This window comes from Oncorhynchus nerka, linkage group LG23, assembly GCF_034236695.1.
Source record: "Oncorhynchus nerka isolate Pitt River linkage group LG23, Oner_Uvic_2.0, whole genome shotgun sequence".
NCBI classification, from domain to species: domain Eukaryota; kingdom Metazoa; phylum Chordata; class Actinopteri; order Salmoniformes; family Salmonidae; genus Oncorhynchus; species Oncorhynchus nerka.
In genome coordinates this window covers 43,223,156-43,248,315 of record NC_088418.1, presented here as the reverse complement: position 1 = coordinate 43,248,315, position 25,160 = coordinate 43,223,156, and the positions used below count along the sequence as shown (strand labels likewise).

The 25,160-nt window shown below is 43.9% G+C and overlaps 1 protein-coding gene across 4 annotated transcripts in view; it reads left to right on the top strand.

The window, feature by feature from the left end:
- tbc1d22a (TBC1 domain family, member 22a) overlaps positions 1-25,160 on the top strand; it is a 181,392-nt gene that overhangs the window by 70,514 nt on the left and 85,718 nt on the right. For all 4 annotated transcript variants that reach the window (XM_029630023.2, XM_029630021.2, XM_029630022.2 and 1 more), the window contains one exon: positions 23,010-23,116. In XM_029630023.2, the coding sequence (XP_029485883.1) occupies positions 23,010-23,116 (107 nt within the window). The remainder of the gene's footprint in view (positions 1-23,009; positions 23,117-25,160) is intronic.

Genomic DNA, 25,160 nt, shown 5'->3' with positions numbered 1-25,160 from the left:
CGGTCCGGTCTGTCCAAGAGCTCTCAACTAAGTCCTGCCTGCTGGTCCTGGCACTGAGGGGTCAAGAGGGGAAAGGGAGGGACAGTGAGTGACTGAGAGAGGAGCAGAGGCAGGGATTGGAAGAGAGAGGCTGAGAGAGGGACAGAGAAGGGAAGAACAGGGAAGCAAGGAGCTCAGAGGGAGAAATCCTCCTTATTCGGATCCTCATTAGCTGTTGAAGAAGCAGAAGCTATTCTTCCTGGGGTGAAGTGACTCAGAAGTGATTCTCTCATCTGTTTAAAAAAAAAATTTAACGGACCTTTTCTCTACTTATATATTTGCTACCATGATTTGGGATAATCGTGAATAATGATGAGTGAGAAAGCATCCCCCCCCCCAAAAAAAATGCTAACTTCCCTTATTGTAATGGTGAGATGTTAGCATGTCTTGGGGGGGTATGGTATTTGTGCATCTGTAACATTCTCAACTCATCATTATTCAGGATTCATTCAGGATTACCCGTAATTATGTTTGCATCCACATTAATGTGGAAGTGTTAAGAGATGTTACTCCTAAATGACACATTTACCATTCATTTCTATTGGGCACAAAATATTCTGGAACAGAACCAAAACAAAGAGCAAATGCATCCAACAAATGTGTAGAGTCACAAGCTTGATGTGGTCAATGCGTGCTTTGAATATGGGACCAAATACTTCACTTTTTAGTGCTTTAATACACGCGAGTTTGTCCCAATACATTTAGTCCCATAGAATGGGTGGACTATGTACAAAAAGTGGTGTAATCTCTTAACGTGTCACCCGATATTGATGAAAATACCCTCAAATGAAAACGGACAGTCTGCACTTCCATCTCATAGTCATGGTATCATTTGGAAATCCAAAGAGCTGGAGTACAGAGCCAAAACAACAAAAATGTGTCACTGTTCCAATACTTTTGGAGCTCACGGTCTTAAGTGAACCAGGTCTCCATATGTCCACTTAAATCAAATCAAATGTTATTGGTCACATCCACATATTTAACAGGTTTTATTGCGGGTGTAGCAAAATGCTTGTGTGCACTTAAGAAATAGAAAATGGTACATTTTGAGGGTGCTGGCAATTCAGAATAATAAACCAGACATATTATAGCCTAGCTCTGACGGCGTCTCCACTGTCAGCCGATGCATAGATATGAAGGTTGGTTTTAATAACGGCAACAGAACACTGCGAAAGAACACCAATTAAGTGAAGAGAGTCAACCTGCTCTGTTAGTTAGCAGTGCTATCCTAGCAAGGTGTTTAGCGTGGCTGGTTGGTGTACGGTCTGAGACCTTGCTGACACTGAGCATCTCTGACAGATGCTCTAAACAGAGCTAATGTTAACGGCGCTGAAACCATTTGCCCATTTAGATGCCTTATGAATATGGAGTTAGTGTCTGTGATCAAGCATGGGGCACTATAACTACAGGCACAAAGAGGAGAGAGAAGGACCCCTGCTGTATCTGGGACCCCCCACTTGTTATTTTATCCTTGTGGAAATATAAAATGTATTTCCATTCAAAATCCTATTTTCCTTAAACTTAACCCCTAAATCTTACCCCTAAACTTAAAATAGCTTTTGTCCTCATGGGGATGTGTGAAATGTCCTCACGAGGGAGAATGTTCCGTGTTTTACTACCTACCCTTGTGGGGTCATTTGGGTATTTCAGGACCCCTTGAGGATAGAAGAACAAGACAATGAGCGTACACACACACACACACACACACACACACACACACACACACACACACACACACACACACACACACACACAGCGGGAAGGGGATTTCAGGCGGAAGGAGGAGCAGTCAGGGAAAAAGCATGTTGAGGAATACAGTCAGCCTAAATGATAAACCATGTAGTCGAGAGAGGAATTACACATCAGATTGAGCTTCAGCGACAGCACTGTTGGACTATTCCAAGCAAACTAGAGATGCCTTCCTACTAAGCAGAGAGGTGATTTGAAGTCGACCTGCTTTGATTGTGAGTAGGCCTATGTTGTGTGTTTACACCGTGTGACTTCTAACTGGAGACTTCTGATGTAATGATTCAGTCGTGTTAATTTCACTCTGTTTTACTCTTCTCTCCAGCAGTCTTTTAGCTTTAGCCAGCTACTTTGTCAGCCTCTACTAGGCTGGTTGAGTTTCTCCATGTGTAAGTGGTCTGTATTGACTGTGTGAGGAACATGTCTACTGTCTGTTGTTCAGTCTAGTCTGGCTGTGGGTTGAGTTTAATGTCAGTGGGGTGTGTTGGTTCTCTGTCGTGCTGATTGAGCGGCGGGCCAGTGGTCTGCTCCCTTTGTGGATTGAGTGGGGGATCAGTGGTCTGTGCTGTCTGTGGATTGAACGGGGGATCAGTGGGTTGTGTCTGCGCTGTCTTTGGATTGAGCTGGGCGCCATTGGTCTGTGTCTGCGCTGTCTTTGGATTGAGCTGGGCGCCATTGGTCTGTGTCTGCGCTGTCTGTGGATTGAGCTGGGCGCCAGTGGTCTGTGTCTGCGCTGTCTGTGGATTGAGCTGGGCGCCAGTGGTCTGCTCCCTCTGTGGATTGAGGGGGGGATCAGTGGTCTGCTCTGTGGGTTGAGCGGGGGATCAGTGGTCTGCTCTGTCTATGGGTTGAGAGGGGGATCAGTGGTCTGCTCTGTGGGTTGAGCGGGGGATCAGTGGTCTGCTCTGTCTGTGGGTTGAGCGGGGCATCAGTGGTCTGCTCTGTCTGTGGGTTGAGCGGGGGATCAGTGGTCTGCTCCCTCTGTAGGTTGAGCGGGGGATCAGTGGTCTGCTCTGTGGATTGAGCGGGGGATCAGTGGTCTGCTCTGTGGATTGAGCGGGGGATCAGTGGTCTGCTCTGTGGATTGAGCGGGGGATCAGTGTTCTGCTCTGTAGGTTGAGCAGGGGATCAGTGGTCTGCTCCGTCTGTGGGTTGAGGGGGGCTCAGTGGTCTGCTCTGTAGGTTGAGCAGGGGATCAGTGGTCTGCTCTGTCTGTGGGTTGAGCGGGGGATCAGTGGTCTGCTCTCTCTGTAGGTTGAGCGGGGGATCAGTGGTCTGCGCCGTCTGTGGATTGAGCGGGGGATCAGTGCTGTGCTCCCTCTGTAGATTGAGCGGTGGATCAGTGGTCTGCTCCCTCTGTAGATTGAGAGGGGGATCAGTGGGTTGTGTCTGTGGGTTGAGTGGGGATCAGTGGTCTGCGCTGTCTGTGGGTTGAGCGGGGGATCAGTGGTCTGCTCCCTCTGTAGGTTGAGCGGGGGATCAGTGGTCTGCTCCCTCTGTAGGTTGAGCGGGGGGATCAGTGGTCTGCGCTGTCTGTAGGTTGAGCGGGGGATCAGTGGTCTGCGCTGTCTGTAGGTTGAGCGGGGGATCAGTGGTCTGCTCCCTCTGTAGGTTGAGCGGGGGATCAGTGGTCTGCTCCCTCTGTAGATTGAGCGGGGATCAGTGGTCTGCTCCCTCTGTAGGTTGAGCGGGGATCAGTGGTGTGCTCCCTCTGTAGGTTGAGCGGGGGATCAGTGGTCTGCTCCCTCTGTAGGTTGAGCGGGGATCAGTGGTCTGCTCCCTCTGTAGGTTGAGCGGGGGATCAGTGGTCTGCTCCCTCTGTAGATTGAGCGGGGGATCAGTGGTCTGCTCCCTCTGTAGGTTGAGCGGGGGATCAGTGGTGTGCTCCCTCTAGGTTGAGCGGGGGATCAGTGGTCTGCTCCCTCTGTAGGTTGAGCGGGGGATCAGTGGTGTGCTCCCTCTGTAGGTTGAGCGGGGGATCAGTGGTGTGCTCCCTCTAGATTGAGCGGGGGATCAGTGGTCTGCGCCGTCTGTAGATTGAGCGGGGGATCAGTGGTCTGCGCCGTCTGTAGATTGAGCGGGGGATCAGTGGGTTGTGTCTGCTCTGTCTGTAGGTTGAGCGGGGATCGGTGGGTCTGCGTCTGCTCTGTCTGTAGATTGAGCGGGGATCGGTGGGTTGCGTCTGCTCTGTCTGTAGATTGAGCGGGGATCGGTGGGTTGCGTCTGCTCTGTCTGTAGATTGAGCGGGGGATCAGGGTTGGTCTGCTCTGTCTGTGGATTGAGCGGGGATCAGTGGTTGCGTCTGCTCTGTCTGTGGATTGAGCGGGGATCAGTGGGTTGCGTCTGCTCTGTCTGTAGATTGAGCGGGGATCGGTGGGTTGCGTCTGCTCTGTCTGTAGATTGAGCGGGGGATCGGTGGGTTGCGTCTGCTCTGTCTGTGGATTGAGCGGGGGATCGGTGGGTTGCGTCTGCTCTGTCTGTAGATTGAGCGGGGGATCGGTGGGTTGCGTCTGCTCTGTCTGTGGATTGAGCGGGGGATCGGTGGGTTGCGTCTGCTCTGTCTGTGGATTGAGCGGGGATCGGTGGGTTGCGTCTGCTCTGTCTGTGGATTGAGCGGGGGATCGGTGGGTTGCGTCTGCTCTGTCTGTAGTTTGAGCGGGGGATCGGTGGGTTGCGTCTGCTCTGTCTGTAGATTGAGCGGGGGATCAGTGGGGTATGTCTTGTTGCTGAGTAGTTAATGAGTATCGGTTTGTTCACCGTCTCCCATCGCCAGGCGCTGATTAACATTCTTTATTTGCTCTAATGAGTCATTAAGTAATTACCTCGGCACGACCACTGGCATTCACTGGAGGTTTTTCCCTCTTTCCTCCTCTCCTCTCTCCCATACCCCTCTTCTATTGTTCTCTGGTGGTTCCTCATTGACCCACGTTTGTGTCTAGTAGACTGATGTGGAAGGCAGGGGACATTGCAGACACATCGTACTTATTGGCAGTAGTAAAGAAATGTGCATCTGAAGTAGGCCTTGCAATTAGTTTTTGCCTCTCTTGCTCTGTTTTTTTAAATGATGGAAATTTACAATCTGTTTTGCCCTGAACCACTTTTTTCCAACTTCTACATTTATTATACAGTACTCATATTTCTAGTTTATTTCCATATAAATAATTGTTCTGAAATGCAATACACAGTATCATCCTAAGCACAGAATAGTTCATATCACGCCTTGAAATATTTTCTTCTATAAGATGGAGAAGCTGACTCATTTTTCAAATGGCCAGGATCGGAAACACCAGATCTGATTTGAGACTTTCTCCACATATCTTCTCATCATTCCTTATTCCATAAAATGCTCTGGAGCCGAGAATGATTCTGAAAAAACGCCTTGTCAAGAAGTAATACGTTCACCATTAATAATATTCACGGTTATTTCATATTTTGGGATTAAATTAATTATTCGACTATAAAAAGGCATAAATTGGATTTCGGCGCAGATTTCTCTGCATGAAAAATTGCTCCTTTATCATTTTGTCACCCAGCTGAAATCCGATGCACTTGACCTGATGCAATTGCGATTGCCTTTTTTTTTTTAAAGAGAGACACTGTGCCATGCCACTTCATGAGTTGTTGCATCTTCCACTCTTTCCATGTCAATTTATTTGCGTCAGCTTTAATTCCGTGTAGCTACTTCACATTTATCAATTTGTCAATTAACATTCCACTCGGCCTCGTAGACCCAGGCTGTGTCCCATTTGGGACGTAGGGCGTAATGTCTCCCCATTAACTGTACTTCTAATGATTTCAGTGAGACTGCAGATTCATTTCTTAATGGATTGATCTTCTGTATTTCACACACTAGAAATGTTCCCCCTTTTCCTCTTTTCACCCCCTTTTCTCCATTAGTGGCAGGTCATCTAGACTGATGACTGTCTGTCCATCTCTGTCTGCAATAACAGGTTAAGTCAGTGGGGGATAGTGTGTGTGTGTTCTGTTACATTGTAAGTTTTGTCACGTGCAGTACAGTGAAATGTCTTTCTTGCAAGCTCTTTCCCAACAATTTAGTAATCAAGTAAGCGGTAAGATGTTCTCATTGTGTGTAGACTATAGTAGTGTTGACTGAAGAGCCTTCCCAGGCAGCCTAGTTCTCCCCACATTGACCTGGGGCTTTCCCACCCGGACCCGTTTTCATAAATACATTTTTAAAACATAGAGACCCTTTCCGAATGGACCCGTGGACAACTAGACCCTTTCCATAAAGACCTGATCGGATCCAGACCCAATCCGAGTGAGGGAAGAGAAAGAAAAGCTTTCTAAGCTACTTTTTTAACCGGAGCAGATACAGCGTGAGAGGAGGGAGAGAGAGGTGCTGCTCTAGCAGGCGGGGGGATTGGGCATACTGTGAGCAAGTGACACGGGGAACAGGGAGCGAGAGACTAGAGACACCAACCAACCATCCAAGCAGACTTGTCCTATGTTAGACCAACAGCTGCCATATAGCTAGATTATTGATCATCAAATATGATTACGTAGTAACTGTCTTGACTGCATGAGACCGGGACAAGCTAGTTAAGATAGCTGCTGCCTCTCATCCTACAGTTACAAATTACAGCAACTCCATTCAGAATATTAAGTAGCAGCCTACCTGTTGGCTCTTGGTCATTGTAGCCAATCCTTCTCCTTTAACTTATTCCGTCCTTTTAATTCCATCTTCCATTGATTTGATGTCTCCAAAATGTTGCTACACACGAGGCTCTATGACTGTAGCCTATTGCTGCTTTGTTGACTTATGATTGGCCAACAACAACAACTGCCACGTGCCACGCTCCACTCGTGAACAGCAAGAGCAGCAGCATAAATAATATAATTTCTCTCCCTCTACTGCAGCGGTCGAGTTCGGCTTTGTACGGGCCCTTCCGGACAAGTCAGTTAAAATACGCATACCCAATACCCTTGACAATCATCTCTGAGATCCCTAGATACAGTCCTAGATCACTAGCCAAGCAACCAGCAGGCCACAGAGAGGACAGCAACAGTGTCTCTAATGGCACCCTATTCCCTACTGTATAATGTGCAGTACTTTTGACCAGTGCCAATTCAGATGCAGCCATCCGAACAGATCTGAAATGCAGCTCTGCTCTGCTGCTGTACCATCGCCATGGTTACGTGATTGCGGAGCAAGCCTTGGACGTTGGTAGGTGAACCGTACCGCCGGGCTGGTTGGGTGGAGAGGAGAGGCAGCTGTGTGTGTTCGACCGACTGTGTGGGCTGGGCTGGCGCTAGTCTGGTCGAGTCAAGTGCAAAAGCCTATGGCAGCAGACAGTTATTTCGATCCTGTAGCTTGTCGTCCTCTGTCGGCTCTCATACGTTTGCTATTGGAGGATGACACACACACACACACACACACACACACACACACACACACACACACACACACACACACACACACACACACAGAGTGAAGATCTTTGTTCATTTACCTCCAAATATCTATTTCCATAAATCACGGATGGATTACCACCTCTTTCTTTCACACAGTATAATTACGCTCCCAGCATCACTTGTATCTCTGCTGGTGTTACTAAGACAACTTTGCCAAATTTGACTCCCTCATATTAATTATCCACTGTTTCAAATGCCTACCTCAGAGGAAAATGTGATAATCATTAACCAACACTAGGTTTCAGGATGTTGTCTTCTTAATTGGCTTGTTTTAGTCAGGTTGGGTTAATATCAATGAGATGACTGATTTCTGTGGCTGGAGGCCACTCTTGGCTCTGTGCAGACTGTACAAGATGACATTGACACATCTAGACATACCATACAGGCTTTCACATACTCCAAAACCACCTCTCCACAATGTTCTCAGCCAAGGGAAGTTGTGAATGCTACAATTTTTTGGTGAATATGTATTGAGAAAAACTAATGTTTTTAGACGGACAATCTGTGTACTCAGCCTAGGCTGTAGATATAAACTCAGCAAAAAAAAAAAAAAGAAACGTCCTCTCACTTTCAACAGCGTTTATTTTCAGCAAACTTAATGTGTAAATATTTGTATGAACATAAGATTCAACAACTGAGACATAAACTGAACAAGTTCCACAGACATGTGAATTACAGAAATTGAATGTGTCCCAGAACAAAGGGGGGTCAAAATCAAAAGTAACAGTCAGTATCTGGTGTGGCCACTAGCTGCATTAAGAACTGCAGTGCATCTCCTCCTCATGGACTGCTCCAGATTTGCCAGTTCTTGCTGTGAGACACCGACCCAGACCACGACGAAACCTCCACCTCCAAATCGATCCCGTTCCAGAGTACAGGCCTCGGTGTAACGCTCATTCCTTCGACGATAAACGCAAATCTGACCATCACCCCTGGTGAGACAAAACCGCGACTCGTCAGTGAAGAGCACTTTTTGCCAGTCCTGTCTGGTCCAGCGACGGTTGGTTTGTGCCCATATGGTTGACATTGTCGGTGCTGTCTAGTGAGGACCTGCCTTACAACAGGCCTACAAGCCCTCAGGCTGAGAGGGGCTGGACTATAGCAGACCGTCTGAGCACTGATGGAGGGATTGTGTGTCGGGCAGTTGTTGCCATCCTGTACCTGTCCCTTAGGTGTGATGTTCCGATGTACTGATCCTGTGCTGCTGTTACACGTGGTCTGCCATTGCGAGGACTGCCACTGTCCTGTATCCCTGTAGCGCTGTCTTAGGCGTCTCACAGTACGGACATTGCAATTTATTGCCCTGGCCACATCTGCAGTCCTCATGCCTCTTTGCTGCATGCCTAAGGCACGTTCACGCAGTTGAGCAGGGACCTGGGCATATTTATTTTTGTGTTTTTCAGAGTCGGTAGAAAGGCCTCTTTAGTGTCCTAAGTTTTCATAACTGTGACCTTAATTACCTTCTGTCTGTAAGCTGTTAGTGTCTTAACGACCGTTCCGCAGGTGCGTGTTCATTAATTGTTTAATGATGGGAAACGGTGTTTAAACCCTTTACAATGAAGATCAGTGAAGTGTATTTGTATTTTTCAAATCATCTTTGAAAGACAGGGTCCTGAAAAAGGGCTGTTTTTTTTTTGTTGTTGCTGGGTTTATGTCATCCAAGTTGTCACAGACAATTTTCTCAGTTTAGGTAAGCCGGATAAAGCCTCCTGCAGGCTGCCGTTAGCATCTAAATGATCCTTATAAGGTCTTCTGTGTGCAATTTTAAAATAATTGTTTCAAGGACGTACAGTTGAAGTCGTTTACATACTTAGGTTGTAGTCATTAACTCGTTTTTCAACTTCTCCACAAATGTTTTGTTAATTAACAAACTATAGTTTTGGCAAGTCGTTTAGTAATTTTTCAAACAATTGTTAAGACAGATTATTTCACTTATAATTCACTGTCACAATTCCAGTGGGTCAGAAGTTTACATACGCTAAGTTGACTGTGCTTTTAAACAGCTTGGAAAATTCCAGAAAATGATGTCATGGCTTTAGAAGCTTCTGATTGACATCATTTGACTCAATTGGAGGTGGACCTGTGGATGTATTTCAATGCCTATCTTCAAACTCAGTGCCTCTTTGCATGACAACATGGGAAAATCAGACAAGACCTCAGAAAAAAAATTGTGGACCACCACAAGTCTGGCTTATCCTTGGGAGCAATTTTCAAATCCCTGAAGGTACCACGTTCATCTGTACAAGCAATAGTACGCAAGTATAAACACCACCACGCAGCCGTCATACTGCTCAGGACGGAGATGCGTTCTGTCTCCTAGAGATGAACGTACTTTGGTGCGAAAGAGCAAGTCAATCACAGAACAGCAGCAAACAGGCACAAAAGTATCTATATCCACAGTAAAACGAGCCTTATATCGACATAACCTGAAAGGCCACTCTGCAAGGAAGAAGCCACTGCTCCAAAACCACCATAAAAAAGCCATACCACTGTTTCCAACTGCACATGGGGACAAAGATTGTGCTTTTTGGAGAAATATCCTCTGATCTGATGGAAAAAAATAGAATTGGTGCACTTCACAAAATAGATGGCATCATGAGGTTGGAAATGTATGTGGATATAATGAAGCAACATCTCAAGACATCAGGATGTTAAAGCTTAGTCGCAAGTGGATCTTCCAAATGGACAATGCCCCCAAGCATACTTCCAAAGTTGGCTTCAGGACAGCAAGGTCATGGTATTGGGGTGGCCATCTCAAAGCCCTGACCTCAATCCTATAGAACATTTGTGGGCAGAACTGAAAAAGCGTGTGCCACGAAGGAGGCCTACAAACCTGACTCAGTTACACCAGCTGTGTCAGGAAGAGTGGGCCAAAATTCACCCAACTTATTGTGGGAAGCTTGTGGAAGGCCGCTACCCAATACATTTGACCCAAGTTAAACAATTTAAATGCAATGCTACCAAATACTAATTGAGTTTATGTAAACTTCTGACCCACTGGGAATGAAAGAAATAAAAGCTGAAAGTAAATTATTCTCTCTAGTATTATTCTGACATTTCACTTTCTTAAAATAAAGTGATGATCCCAACTGACTTAAGACAGGGAATTTTTACTAGGATTAAATGTCAGGAATTGTGAAAAACTAGGTTTAAATGTATTAATGTATGTAAACTTCTGACTTCATCTGTTCAGATTGTTTATTCGAAGCAATTATTGGTATGATTGTCCTCAAAACACTTTAATCACATAAAGATTGCAATCTTTCCATTCATTATAATGGCGGATCCTGTTTTCTGCTAACAATGCCGGCTGTACCGTGGTCAGCCTTGAACTCCCGTGGCTTCAATGAGATTGCCAGTCGTTCTCCCCTGGGTGTTACTGAAAGCCCATAGACCCATACTGCTGGGGAGTTCTGCCAGATGGCATGGTGTCTCACTGTCTCTTTCTCTAGAGGTGTAACCCATCTCTCTGTGTGCCAAGCCAGGCACACAGCTGGTACTGCCCTATCCCGGATATCTTGTCGTGTTTTTCCTAGCGCAGTGGTTCTTAACCTTGTTGGAGGTACTGAACCCCACCAGTTTCATATGCGCATTCACCGAACCCTTCTTAACTGGAAAAATAAAATAATATTTTTTCAAATTCAAAACATAGGTATATATTTTACTGGTGCACAAAATGAACCGTGCATCAACATCACTGTGTTCAAAGAACAAAATCATCAAAACATGAACATTTCACACAAAAACTAAATAATGAATATTTACTGCAAATCAGTGTGACTTCTGCTGTTGCCTTTCAGAGACCAGTTCAGAAATGCACAGCTTCACCTTGGCAAGTGCCACTCTCATGTCATTTTCGCAACAAAGTCTGTTCCTTTTCTTTGTTTTAATGTCCAGCATCCTCAAAAAGGACTCTCTTGTAGGGAAGTATCCGTCGAGAGACTTTGCAAGCTCATCTAAGTGCGTGGCAATTGCTTGTTTCAGTTCCACGGGTACAGAAATGTCTCCGATTCCAGATACATCTACGATCTTACTTACACAGTTGTCCAGCAGGGGAAAGTTTGCGAAGTTATCGTTCTCTGTTCGTCGTTTCCATAACAGTAGCTTTTTTTGAAAAGCCTTCAGGTTTTCCTCCGCTTCGATGATGTTGACTCCACCGCCCTGCATCTTTTGATTGAGATGATTGAGAGCTGCGAAGATATCAGCCATGTACGCTAAAATGAGAATGAATTCAGAATTGTTGAAGCAAACTGCATGACAATGTTGGTGCTCTTGCAAAAACAGGGCTAATTCCACACGCACGGCAAAAACACGATTCAGCACCTGTCCCCCGGGATAACCACCGAACGTTAGAATGGTACAGAAGTACATCGAATTCAGAGCCCATTTCTTTACACAGCTCACTGAAGATGCGGTGCCTCAGAGCACTAGTTCGCACATAGTTCACGCATTCCACTACAATTTTTAATACTTCTGCCAGTTTTGGAGGCAAGGTTTTTGTTGCCAACGCATGCCTGTTTAGAATACAATGCGTAACAATGATGTGTGGTGCATCGGCTTTCACTAGCGCACCAAAACCAGACTTTCTTCCCAGCATGACTGGAGCTCCGTCCGAACAAACTGCAGAAACCATATCCCACGAAAGATTTGTCTTTGAAGAAGTCATCCACAAGTTTCTTCACATCGGCTGCCTTAGTTGTTGTTGTAAGAGGCTTACAAAATAAAAAAATATTTTATCACGCCGTCTTTCACATAGCGCACGAATACAGCAAGCTGGCTTAGATTGGAAACGTCTGTGGTCTCGTCGAGTTGAAGGCTGAATTTTGCCGGGCTTGAAATCAGATCTGCAACTACTTGAGCCAAGATGTCTTTGCTCATGTCCTCTATTCTATCGCTGATGGTGTCATTTGAAAGAAGAATTTGGGATAACTTAACTTCAGCCTCTTTTCCCAGCATGATATTCGCCATCTTCAACACAGCTGGTTTTGAGTGTTTCACCAATGATTTGTGTGGTTTCCCCTGTTTTGCGATCAGGTAAGCAACTTCGTAAGATGCTGTGAGGATCGGTTTGTTGATGGGTACAAAGCCGAGAACAGGCAGAGTAGCCTTTTCATCGAATCTGGCTCTCTTCACCTTGAATTCAGCGAGTGTTGTGTTCTTGTATTTTCCATCTCCATGCAGCTTAAGGAAGTGTTCTCTTAGTTTTGCCGGTGCTAGACTAGAATTGCTCAACTTGGCAATGCAAATCATACAGTTAGGACGCTGACTCCCATCACGTTCCGTTATACATGTGAATCCATATTGTACATATTCCTCCGACCACTTTCTTCTTTTGCTCGACATAGTAAGCATGAAGGGATTAAAATATTAAGAAAGAAATAACAAGACGTACCATCACGACAGTCACAAGTCGACGACTGAGCGCACCAAATTCCCTGCAGCACAGATAGGCCAAGCGATGTAGCGTGATCACCTGCAGCCAATGATGGCCAAGCGGGGCGTGTCATCACGAATCATATGAGTCGGATGTGTGTCTTGACCTCCGCCGAACCCCTGAGACTGACTCACCGAACCCCTGGGGTTAACCACCCAGGTTAAGAACCACTGTCCTAGCGTCAGGAAACATGGACACTAGGCAGACAGGAAGCTATGGGATCACCGGCCAATAAGAAGCCTCTTGGCAGAGGGGAGGATCTGTGTTCGGCCGATAGTGAAACAGTCTCATGCAAACGCGCGCAAACATCCATACGCACTCGCACTAAAACCCACCCTTCCACACTCTATTTGGGTGCTAAAATGCACTGGAAAGCAGTGGGGAAAGTCACCATGTAAATCTAATCCATTATTATGGAGCAGCCAGTCTAAACATCCAAACATGGCCCTTGGCCTCTACCAAATGAAAACAGAGTTGACATTAAAGGAACATTTCTCCCCTTTCAGTTAATACATCTACGAGCATCCTTAAATGTACTGTAGTGAACATATACCCTCCAAATCCCTTCATCTGTTACTGTGTTTCCATAAAACAGCATTGTCCCTCACCCTCCAAGATTGCACAATCCTCTCCCCAAGCATCCTCTGACTGCAGTTTCCTACATTTGCCACAAAGCCTCTCACCATTCTGCTCTGAGCCACTGGGCAGCACCATGCAATATACCCTGGACTGAAGAGGCCGAAAAATAGGAGAAATGTGTTGGAGAGCTGCCTAATCATAATGCTACGTCATACCGGCTGTATTTCTGCATGCGTGAACGGCAAGAACTCAGACGCGCATGAAATTATCCTTGGAATCGATAGAACATCGCTGAGAGATGTCCAAAAAATGGCACCCTATTTAGGCTTGTGTACTACTTTTGACCAGGGCCTATAGGGCTCCGGTCAAAAGTAATACACTATATAGGGAATAGGGTGCCATTTGGGATGCATCCATGGCATTAGCTGTGCTGGTTCTATTTTGGGATTTGCAGTCTGCAGAGCTGCAGCACTAGTTTTACCAGGCAGAACCCATCTCATCCCCCTCTCTCTAATCTGTAGAGAAAAGGTTAATGAACCCAGATGATCACAACACCAGGCTCTAGGGATCAGCCTGTGTGTGTCTGTGTGAGTAAGCCTGTGTGTGTGTGTGCTCGTGCGTGTTAGGGCTGTCCCTGACAACAACCAAAAAATATTGGTAGACAGTAATTTGCGCTTGTATTTTTTATATATATATATATATATATATATATATATATATATATATTACACATCCTATGTGTTTTAATCAAATAAACTATATGCACTGAGCTTGTCTGATGCTTTAAGCACAGTTTGATTAAATAATTAAGACACACAAATGACTAGAGGGAATCTGACCGCAATTGATTTGATTGTGCCGGGCAGGACTCAGACTTGCTGTGTTATACAAAAATGACAGTGAGTGACTGTGACTAGCACCCCTTGTCGCTCTCTCCTCCCTGCTGCAGCGACCACCACAGAACATTAAGTGTTTATCGCTCTGTCTGTGTTGCTGAATCTGCAACATAATTGCAGCTATTTCTGACTGAAAAGTTACCTTACCGAAATCCTTCGTTTAGGAAAAACATTCCCTGTTCCCTCAAGCCTTGCTCGCTTTACGTGATACATGTACGCATCACATGCACGTGACCAATAGGGTCTGATCTATAGCATATCACAATCACATCGATAAATTGGTTCTAACAAACACCGTAAAACATGTGACAGCGAAATGAATGCAAATTACCTGCCAACTAAAATCAAAACAGGGGAATGTTTGGTTGTTCAGGAGGTAAAGGGGAAGTCGGGTGTGGAATAAATGTGACTAGTTGTGGAAAATACTGGCGATACAAAGACAACGACGGTAAGGAACAAGCGCTGTGTGCATATTACGTGTGCCAAACAGGTGGTGGTAGATTACAATGTTTTTTTCTGACCGTTTGGAACGATGTAAACAACACTAAATGAATAAATAGCCTACCAGAGGGTCCTTTTTTGGGGAAGACTTTATTACAGCAAAGACTAAACAGTCTCATTCCTGAATGCATGTGAAAAAATGGAATGGTTTATTCCTTACGCTAATTATTCAAGTGTCTCTTTTTGTTATTTAAAAAAAAAAATGCTTTATTGCATTTCAAATCCTGAATGACTCATGCTGTGTGATGCCATGAATAAATGAATGATTGATACAGTAGCCTATATAAGTATTGAGATATAGGCCAAAGTAAGTTACTGTGTTAACACTAAACAGGATGCGTTCTTAGGCCTACAGCTCAATGCTGGTTATACAAGGATACTATACAAAGCCTTCTAATGATAATGACATGACTTATTATTAATGATGATCATAATAATAATAATAATAATAATAGTAACACATATAAGGAGATAAGAGGATTATTATTTTCTTACAATTTGGAACAGTGTAAACACTAAATCTTAATACCAGGAGAGGCTGTTCTAACGGAAAAAAGTGTAAAGCATAGCAAAGATTAAAAACAGCCGAATTAGTCAAGTTGTTTATCCGACATGTTGTGGTTGCGTCAGGCTTGGCGCTATTAAACAAACACTCCCAGCCAACACAAGCAGGATCTATCAGATTTATTTAGATTTACACGACCTTTCAATAGTTTGGGGTCACTTAGAAATGTCCTTGTTTTTGAAAGAAAAACACTTTTTTTTTTTTTTTTTTTTTGGTCCATTTTAAAATAACATCCAATTGATCAGAAATAGTGTAGACATGGTTAATGTTATAAATGTCTAATGGAAGCTGGAAACAGCTGATTTTTAATGGAGTATCTACATAGGCATACAGAGGCCCATTATCAGCAGCCATCACTCCTGTGTTCTTATGGCACGTTATGTTAGCTAATCCAAGTTTATCATTTTAAAAGGCTAGTTGATCATTAGAAAACCCTGTAGTACCTGCAAAACACCACTCCGGGATGCTGGCCTTCTCGGCAGAGTTGCAAAGAAAAACCCATATCTGACTGGCCAATAAAAATAAAAAAAAGAATCAGATGGCCAAAATAACAGACACTGGACAGAGGAACTCTGCCTTGAAGGCCAGCATCCCGGAGTGGTGTTTTGCGGGTACTATTTAATGATGCTGCCAGTTGAGGACTTGTGAGGCGTCTGTTTCTCAAACTACAGACACTAATGTACTTGTCCTCTTGCTCAGTTGTGCACCTGGGCCTCCCACTCTTACTATTCTGGTTAGAGCCTGTAATCAAACCCACGAGGACATTTCTAAGTGACTCCAAACTTTTGAACAGTAGTGTATATTGATGATTTATAAAGCCGGGCACATTTAACAGTTAGGCTGTCGATTAAAGACCTAATTATTTCCTCACTTTTCTTAGACTATAAAGGCGGGGGCTGTTTTCTCATCTCCTAACTCCACTGCTGCCTCCGCCGCGTTGTTCTCAACACCAATATGCTGGGTAACTCTGGCGAGTATGCACATAGCAACATAGTCTAGGAAAACGTGCCAATTCAATAGCGCACTGTTTTAGAACCGCGGACAGCAACCCCTCTTCACCGCGGGAGAAAGTGCATTTGTTATAAAATATTTTTTGATGTGTTGCACCATTGTTCTTACATAATATAACCCATATAGAATTTGAGTAGTACGTGTCTTAGATTGTTGGACTGTGCCAACAGCCTCCACAGTGGATCAGTCCTCTGACAGGTGCCAATCAGACAGGTGTCTTGTAGGCTACTCCACGACAAAATATTATTCTTTCAGTTTTTTGGTGCTACTGCTCGACATCTCCATCGACCAACAGCCTATCAACTGGTCGACTAATTGGGTTTCAGCCCTAGTGCATTTGGGTGTACTAGTGTGTCTCCATATGCCTGTAGCCCGCTATTAATGGTCAAACACCTTTATCTCACCCTCCCATGTCCTCGGCTTCACCTTGTATCCCTGTATCCCTGCTCTCTAGTCTTCTGCTCTCCATCCTTTCTTTGGTTCCTGTGTCCAGTCAGTGTGATGCTCAGTGGCTGTGTCACCTCTCTCTCTCTCTTTGTGTTTGTGTGATGCTTCATGTCACCTTGCCTCTATAGCGGCTGAATGGCCACAGGCCCTCTCTCCTGACAATACGGTTGGACAGATGGCCTGGTCCTACCCTTAGAGAGCGAGAGGGGGAGAGTGTGTGTTTGTGCGGCGCTAGGAATAGTACACCGTGGGACTTTTCACTCTGCCTATTTAACCCACATAGTCTGACTGCTCACCTATAACTCTTCTGTTTTTCGGGGGCACCATGAGCCATAATCATAATGTTCGTAACACACTCTTACTGACACGTTCTTCCTCTCAGCAAAAGGCTCTTATTATTACTGACCTACTCCCCCCTGGGTTTGTGCGTGTCACGTCGACTCATAGAAATGGAACTCGTAGCTTTGTGGCGTCTACTACTGATGACGTCAGAAACTGTCTGGTGGCCCCAGTGACTTGTCTTTGTAAAGAGTATGCCGGGGAGAGTAAGTGTGTGGCTAAATATAGCCGAGAACACTGGCTGAGAGAGAACACTGTGTAGGTGACTCAGATCTCCCAATATAATAAAGAAAATATAATTTGTTGTGCTTCCCTCCCAAGGGAAATTCACTTCTATAACATTGTTCTATCACTTCAGAGCAGGCTTCAGTTCATACAGTGACCACAGGGGGAGCTGTTGATTTGTGGAACATGTAGTACAGACGTTAGAGGTATAGATACACAGCGCCTTCTTTCTTGTGCCCTTGTTCATGCATACTCTGAGTTAGCCCCAATTCCACATCAACCCTCTTACCCTCAAGATACTTGTACACTCCTAGCAGATCTACACAAATATCTCCCCAACCCTCACCTCAATTCAACAAAACAGTGTTAAACTGGCAGTTTAGACCTGGGGAGGGTCTAATTGTATTAAGTCAGTGGTCACCAACCCTTTCTAAATCAATATCACTTTCGGAGTCAAAAAGCAAGTCGAGATCTACCGCTCAGATTAAACATGACTTAAGATGTAAGCCTGCAACATTTAACTTAATGCAACATTAACCTAATAAAAATAGTTATGTAGGAATGAGGTTTGTACATTAGGCCTAATACATTTTCACAGCATATTGGCTATGATTGGCCTGCCAATATCGTTCTTCTCAGACCATATTATAATTCTAAACTTGTGCTTTGATAAAATAGATCTGTTGTCACTTGCTAGGCACAGCTGAACAAATTGAAATACTAAGCTTTTTAAAATTTTACTGATGGTACCTGCATCTGATGGTCAATCTCAGCGGAGGAAAGGAGAAGGCAGCAGACTGTCTGCCTCTCACTGTCCCTGTCCTTTCCTCTGGTGAGACTGACCAGAGAGAGGGGGGGACACAGTCTTCCTTCTACCTGATGGTGAAACTAGAGTCGCACCACATTATTTCTGCCTCATGCACGAATTGATGTTGTTCCTATGAGCAGAAAAAGTGAAACATTCTGCGATATTAAAATGGACACGACTAGCTGCTAATAATAACGCAACATGTCGATATCATTGGCTACTTCATTCATTGCAACTGCAGTGCTGGTTGTAGCGCGAGTGTATGTAGGGAGAAGCGCATTTAGCTTTCCTGGTCTGCCGGGTAGGCGGAGTTTGTCCCTGCAGACAAATTAAATGGTTCAAAATGCACCCGGGGTGCAGGGCTTCTGAAGTGCAAGGCTTTATCGTTGGCTTTTCTACAGAAATCTTTGGTGACTACCGTATTAAGGGCTCCTGAAAAAGGCTCCCCTGTCTTTGAACAATCTATCCATCCAGCCATCCCTTCTCCCTGTCCATTAGTGCCCGTCTTCAGCAGTTTCTTTTCTCTCCTCTCCCTATTTACCCGAGGGCTTGCCTGCTGCTCACCTCCTCTGGTGTTACCTGTCAGAGTAGCCACTGAGCACACGCACAGCCCACACTCTGTCATACACTCATGTTCCCCTCGCCTCGTCAATCTGATTATACGTTAATGATCCCGAATGCACCCATCAGCGTGATAACAGATGATATTACACCGGGTCTAAATGAACCCAGGTCCACACACGACGGACATATAGAAGTAATTGAAGGAGGTATGGTTAACAAGGCAACGAATTATGAAGACCCCAACCCCCATTTTATGTTGTGTGGATCAATGAGAGTGAGAAAGAAACGTCTTTTTTTTTTTTTTATTTTTTTAACTTTATTTTAATTGCTGTATATAATGGGCCAAGCTTATTGGTCCTTATCGGAAACGTGTTGCTCATATTTACATTTGTACAAAATGTCCATGACTGTAACACAAATGGGACAGGAGGTAGGCTTGTTCAAAGTTTTGGAATTTCAGTTGATTACTATAGCGCCAATCAGTGCAGTTGTGTAAATGTTTGATCTCTATGGCCAGACTCATCATTCATCCAAGTTCCGTCAAAGAATGGGCCAGTGGTGTCTGTAAGAGGTAGTAAAGAACATATGTACTATGGTTGAATATTTTCCAAGTATTTTACTAATGTTCCATCCTGAGAATAAATGACTTTGCTCCCGGGTAACCCGGTATTTCCCACCAAAACCGGAAGTGTTATTCAAAGCATTATAAGGCATATAAATATGTCTGGATTTGATTAGAGCTTTGATCAGCATTACAATTCTATCCTGATGCTGCCCGAACCTGATGAGACATATATTACATACAATTTGTGAGCCCTACATTAACATTTCATTTCCCCAAACCCCAAAAAGCCCAAATGATCGTGTCATTATCCAATACATATATGATATAGGCTACTGCTCATTGAGCACAATAGAAAAACATAGAAGCCCATAGATGTAGCTAGCTATATGCTCTCTTGGGTAAATCAATGAAACTAGCTCCAGTAGGCTAATCTTTTTGAGTGTGAACTATATTACTCTATTGTATTATATGGAAACATGATGGGGCCTGTTTGTATAATTAGTATGGAGATGCATACAGTCTATAGCTTTAATATCTCCCCTAATGTTATTAGCCTACCTCTTTCTCTCCATTGTTGCTTCAATCATTCATCTCTTTCAACAGTTAAATGACATGTTTTGTTGTCCTCATCTTCATTATTCTAATGACATCCTTGAATAATATAGGACTATAATTAGATGCAGAAGGCTTCTCTTCACAAATGTTGAATGGTTATGGGTCTGAAAACACAACTGTTGTAGCCTACCGCCATCGCGCGTTGGCTCTTCTTTCAAACTACCCGTGAGATCTATTGGCTGCTGTATTTAACATTCATCAAAGCACTTGCGTCCCTCTTCAAATATTTTATTTAACCTTTTATTTAACTAGGCAAGTCAGTTAACCTGTCTAGGATCCCCCCCCCCATTCCGCTGAAAAGGCAGCGCGGGAAATTCAAAAATATATTTTTAGAAATATTTAACTTTCACACATTAACAAGTCCAATACAGCAAATGAAAGATAAACATCTTGTTAATAAGGTGAACGCACCAATTTGTAAGTCGCTCTGGATAAGAGCGTCTGCTAAATGACTTAAATGTAAATGTACCCATCGTGTCCGATTAAAAAAAAAAAAAAAAAAGAACTTTAAAAAAACACAACATATATTTGTTAGATCACCACCAAATCCAAAAAAACACGCAGCCATTTTTCCCAGCCAAAGATGGTCACAAAAGCAGAATTAAAGATAAAATAAATCACTAACCTTTGATAATCTTCCTCAGATGACACTCATAGGACATTATGTTACACAATATATTTATGTTTTGTCCGATAATATGCATATTTATATCAAATCTCAGTTTACATTGGCGCCATGTTCAGAAATGCCTCCAAAATATCCGGAGTAATTACAGAGAGCCATGTCATATAACAGAAATACTCATCATAAACTTTGAGGAAAGATACATGTTTTACATATAATTAAAGATACACTGGTTCTTAATGCAACCGCTGTGTCAGATTTTAAAAAACGTTAGGAAAAAAGCATACCATGCAATAATCTGAGACGGCGCTCAGAAGTAAATATATTTCTCCGCCATGTTGGAATCAACAGAAATACGAAATTACATCATAAATATTCCCTTACCTTTGATGATCTTTCATCAGAATGCATTGCAAGGAATCCTAGTTCCGCAATAAATGGTTGTTTTGTTCGATAATGTCCATTACTAGTGTCCAATTAGCTGCCTTTGCTAGCACGTTTAGTTCACACGTCCAAAAGTTGGCGCTGGTCCTTGCGAACTTGGACGAAAACTTCAAAAAGTTATATTCCAGGTTGAATAAACTGGTCAAACTAAGTAGAGAATCAATCTTCAGGATGTTATTATCATATATCCAATTACGTTCTAACCGGAGCATTCATTTTTGTGTACAGAGTAATGGAACGCAAGGCGATATCATGAGTAATGTGCGCCACCAGGAACTGGCATTCTGCCAGACCACTGACTCATTCCCCTCCCATCCGGTCCCACATCACACTAGAGGCTTCATTCCACGTTCTACTGACTGTTGACATCTAGTGGAAGGCGTAGGAAGTGCGTACAGATCCATATCTTACTGGGATGTGAATAGGCGATGAGTTGAAAATCAACCAGCCCCAGAATTTCCACTCCCTGTTTGGAAGTTTGCCTGCCCTATGAGTTCTGTTATACTCACAGACATAATTCAAACAGTCCTAAAAACTTCAGTGTTTTCTATCCAATAGTAATAATAATATGCATATATTAGCATCTGGGACAGAGTAGGAGGTAGTTCGCTATGGGCATGCAATTCATCCAAAGTGAAAATGCTGTCCCCTATACTTAGCACAAATTCTCATTTACAGTGATGGCCGACCCCAGCCAAACCCTAACCCGGACGACGCTGGGTCAATTGTGTGCCTCCCTATGGAAGTACAAATCACGGCCGTTTGTGATACAGACCCTGGTTCATTTCCAGGTTGTAGTGACGCCTCTAGCACTGAGATGCAGTAACTTAGACCGCTGCACCAATTGTCTATTGGTAAAAGAAAAGCAACAAAACTAAAAGCTTTTCCTGCGTGGGACTCCAAGAGATAAGGAGTCTTTTTCAAAGAGAGGCCAGCGGAGCACAGGTGCTTGTGTATTGCACATGAGACAGAGGCTATAATAAGTTAGAAGCTTATTATGCATAACCTATCATTAATTAGCTAAATATAAGGCTAATACTGCGTTGAATGTAATACCTGGAAGAGGTAGGCTAGGACATCTATATATAGGGCTATATATCAATCTAGAACAGGATTTTCTATTTTGGATGCAATTTGCATGGAGTTGGAGAGAGACTGCGAGAGAGTGCTCACGCGTGCTTTAAGCAACGGTATCCGAGTGATAGGCTGTTTAAAAACAATGGGATCCTCGAAAGCCGGATGGAGATGGGTGAATTAGACACGCATTCAGTCTTTGTATCACTGCAGCATATGTAGGCCTCCCCGTCACAAGACAAAAAGTTCCCATGATGAGATGATAGGTGTACATGCATTGTGAACTGCGCCCCATACTGAGATGGGCTGTCTGTCCTCACCCTGAGCCTTGATTCATCACACAGAGGCCGAGGCAACGCCAGATTTAGACACCACGTATAATTTAACATTTCCATTTCACGCTATGCTCTTCATATAAATCATTTATTATCATTTGACTGGTTTCTCACTTATTTATCCCGGGAAAAGGGAGTGGTTTTGAGCATCCATCTCGCTAACCGGATTCCAGCCATTCAACCCTAATCTGTACAAACGAACGGACAGAGACTGATCTCCGATTTCATAGTAGAGGGGTAAATGGTTCCAACTGTCATTCATACACTTAACCCATGAATGGACTTCATTGCTGATGTCTAGCTTCATAATCTGTACGGTATTTCATGGGGCTTTTGTTAGCCATCTACAATCTCAGAAGATATAATGCATGGTTTAAGTGATAGGTCTATGTGCAGCAAACATACTGAAAGGGTAAGATGGCACGAGAATATAGATTAGTGCTGTATGTTTGAATGTGTGTGGAGAGTAGATGTGGTTGAAGATGTAGTAAGAACAAACAGTCTGCACAATGTAAGTAATGTATGTGCGAATGAGTGTGGCGTGTGAATCGACGTGTTGTTAACAAGTGCTGTTCGAGAGGCTCTCTACGAAGCTCTGATGATACCATTCTGTACCACCACACTTCATCAAGGACTCCTCGGGCTCTCAAGAACATCTCTCCATCCCTCTTTTCTTTTTTTCTCTTCTGTTTAATGCAAGGCCCCTGCTGTGATGCTGGTAGACCTAATTCTCTCTCTCTCGCTCTCTCTCTCTCTCTCTACAGAGGAGGAGGTGGAGAACTTTGACGTGTCCAGCTTGCAGGAGGCGGCTTTGCGAAACATCGAGGCTGACAGTTTCTGGTGCATGAGCAAATTGTTGGACGGCATTCAGGTACATGAATTCTCCTTTCCGCTGTTTACATTCACTGTGTGTGTCTGTACCACCTCCCCAGGAGAGAACGGGTTAGGCGTGTGTATTTTTAGTTTTTTTGGAGTATAGTAGTTCCATGTGTGTGTGTGTGTGTTGAATTGGCCACGCACATGAATACACACGGGTTTAGTCACAGTGGAGTCCCCTGTGTGTAAGTTAGTCGCGCCGTCCCACTTTCCCCCTCTGTTCCATCTCTTCAGAATTAGTGTGTGAATGATGAATATTCTCTCTCTGCACTGTACCGAAGCCAGATACAGCCTTTTTACATGTCCACCCTGTGGCGGCCGGCGTTGAGCGTATCACCCAGGGAACTGTTCCGCTGCTGCCTCACTTTCTCTCTCTCTCTCTTTGTCGCTTATTGATTTACAGCCATAACCACATCCGAGCCGTGTGAGTGTGACCATGTGTGAGCACTCCAGTGTGTTTGTCCTTGATGTAAATGGCCCCATACACAGAGGTAGCTAGGCAGTGGAAGGCAGGCAGGTAGGTGGCAAGGCTACAGCATCCATACAGCCATTCGGCGGTGTGTTCAGAGCGGATTGCTGCTGCTAGCCACACGCCCCGGCACGGTTCCCAGGTGGTGCCCACTGCCACCGTTTGGTCTCGCTGTTTTTTTTCCTAAACACTCGCGAGGGATGAAATGTTGTGTAATTACACCAGGGCGTGGAAAAGAGGGTTTGATTTACTTCAGCTAGTGCTCTCTCTCGTTTTTTTCTGTCACACGTTCTCTCTCTTTCTCGGTCTTTCGTTCTCTCTCTCGCACTCGCTCAATTTCAGATAGCTTTTTTGGCATAAAGTACAATTTGTAGATATTGCCAAAGCAGTGTAGTGGTACAGCATTTCATTAAATACATTACAATGCAATGAGAATAGTTAGATTGATTTATTTGACCGTTATTTGATCAAGGAGTCATACTGAGACCAAGGTCTCTTTTACAGATGAGCCCTGAATGACAGAAATGACAGAAAATACAAAATGCAAGAAGAGAAACACGGTCCTAAAACACAAACACATTCATCAGTAAAAAGGTCCTCAATCAGCTTTCTGAATTCACCTAGAGGCACCGGAACATCACATTTAAGAACATTTTGAAGATTGTTCCACAAATAAGGTGCAAGAACTAAAGTCTGATTTACCTAACTCAGTAGAGACCAAAGAAATTTCCAGAGTTAGCCATCCCCGAGATTGGGTATGGTAACATTATGTCTAAAGTGTAGTAATGCTGCTAGGTACAGTGGGACTTTGTGTAAAAGGGCTTTATAAATTAAAACATAGCAATGTATTGTGTGACGCAACCTACGTGACATCAAAGAGGGCCAACCAACTTTCTGGTAGAGACTGCAGTGATGACCACTAACAATGTCGCCCGTAATAAAGTGCAATGCTCTATGATAAACTACATCTAACGGCTATAATGAAGTGGCAGCTGCGTTCATATAGACGATGTGGCCATAGTCTGGGACCGACAGGAGCGTTGACTGAATCATCTGCTTTCTACTATGTAGCGAGAGGCAGGACCTACTTCTATAGAGGAAGACCATTTTTTATTCTCATATTATTTGAAGCGGGTATTTTTTATTTTAGGGGGTATTCTCATTAAAAAGAATGAAATACAGTTCATTTGAGTAGTAATAATAGTACAAATAATCATCTATACAGGTAAAACACTGCTGTTTTATTATCTTCGATCGATTTACATTTTAATAAATCAAAATAAGACAAACAAAGGATGGAGAATAAATGAACAACAATGTACATGGGGGATGGTTTGAAGTTATATACGATGTATATACGATAGGCAATGAATGGTCATGGGACGTCCGTCGGGCTACAGAATGGCAATCGTCTACATACTGTATCTCTCATTCTCTCTCGCTCTCTCTCCTGCTCTCGCATTTTCTCCCGCTCCTCTCGCCCCGCTCACCGACACTTCTCTCATCTCTCTCCTCTCATCGTCTTTCCTGTGCTCTTTGTATCTGTCATTCAGATGGCGGTCTCCAGTCT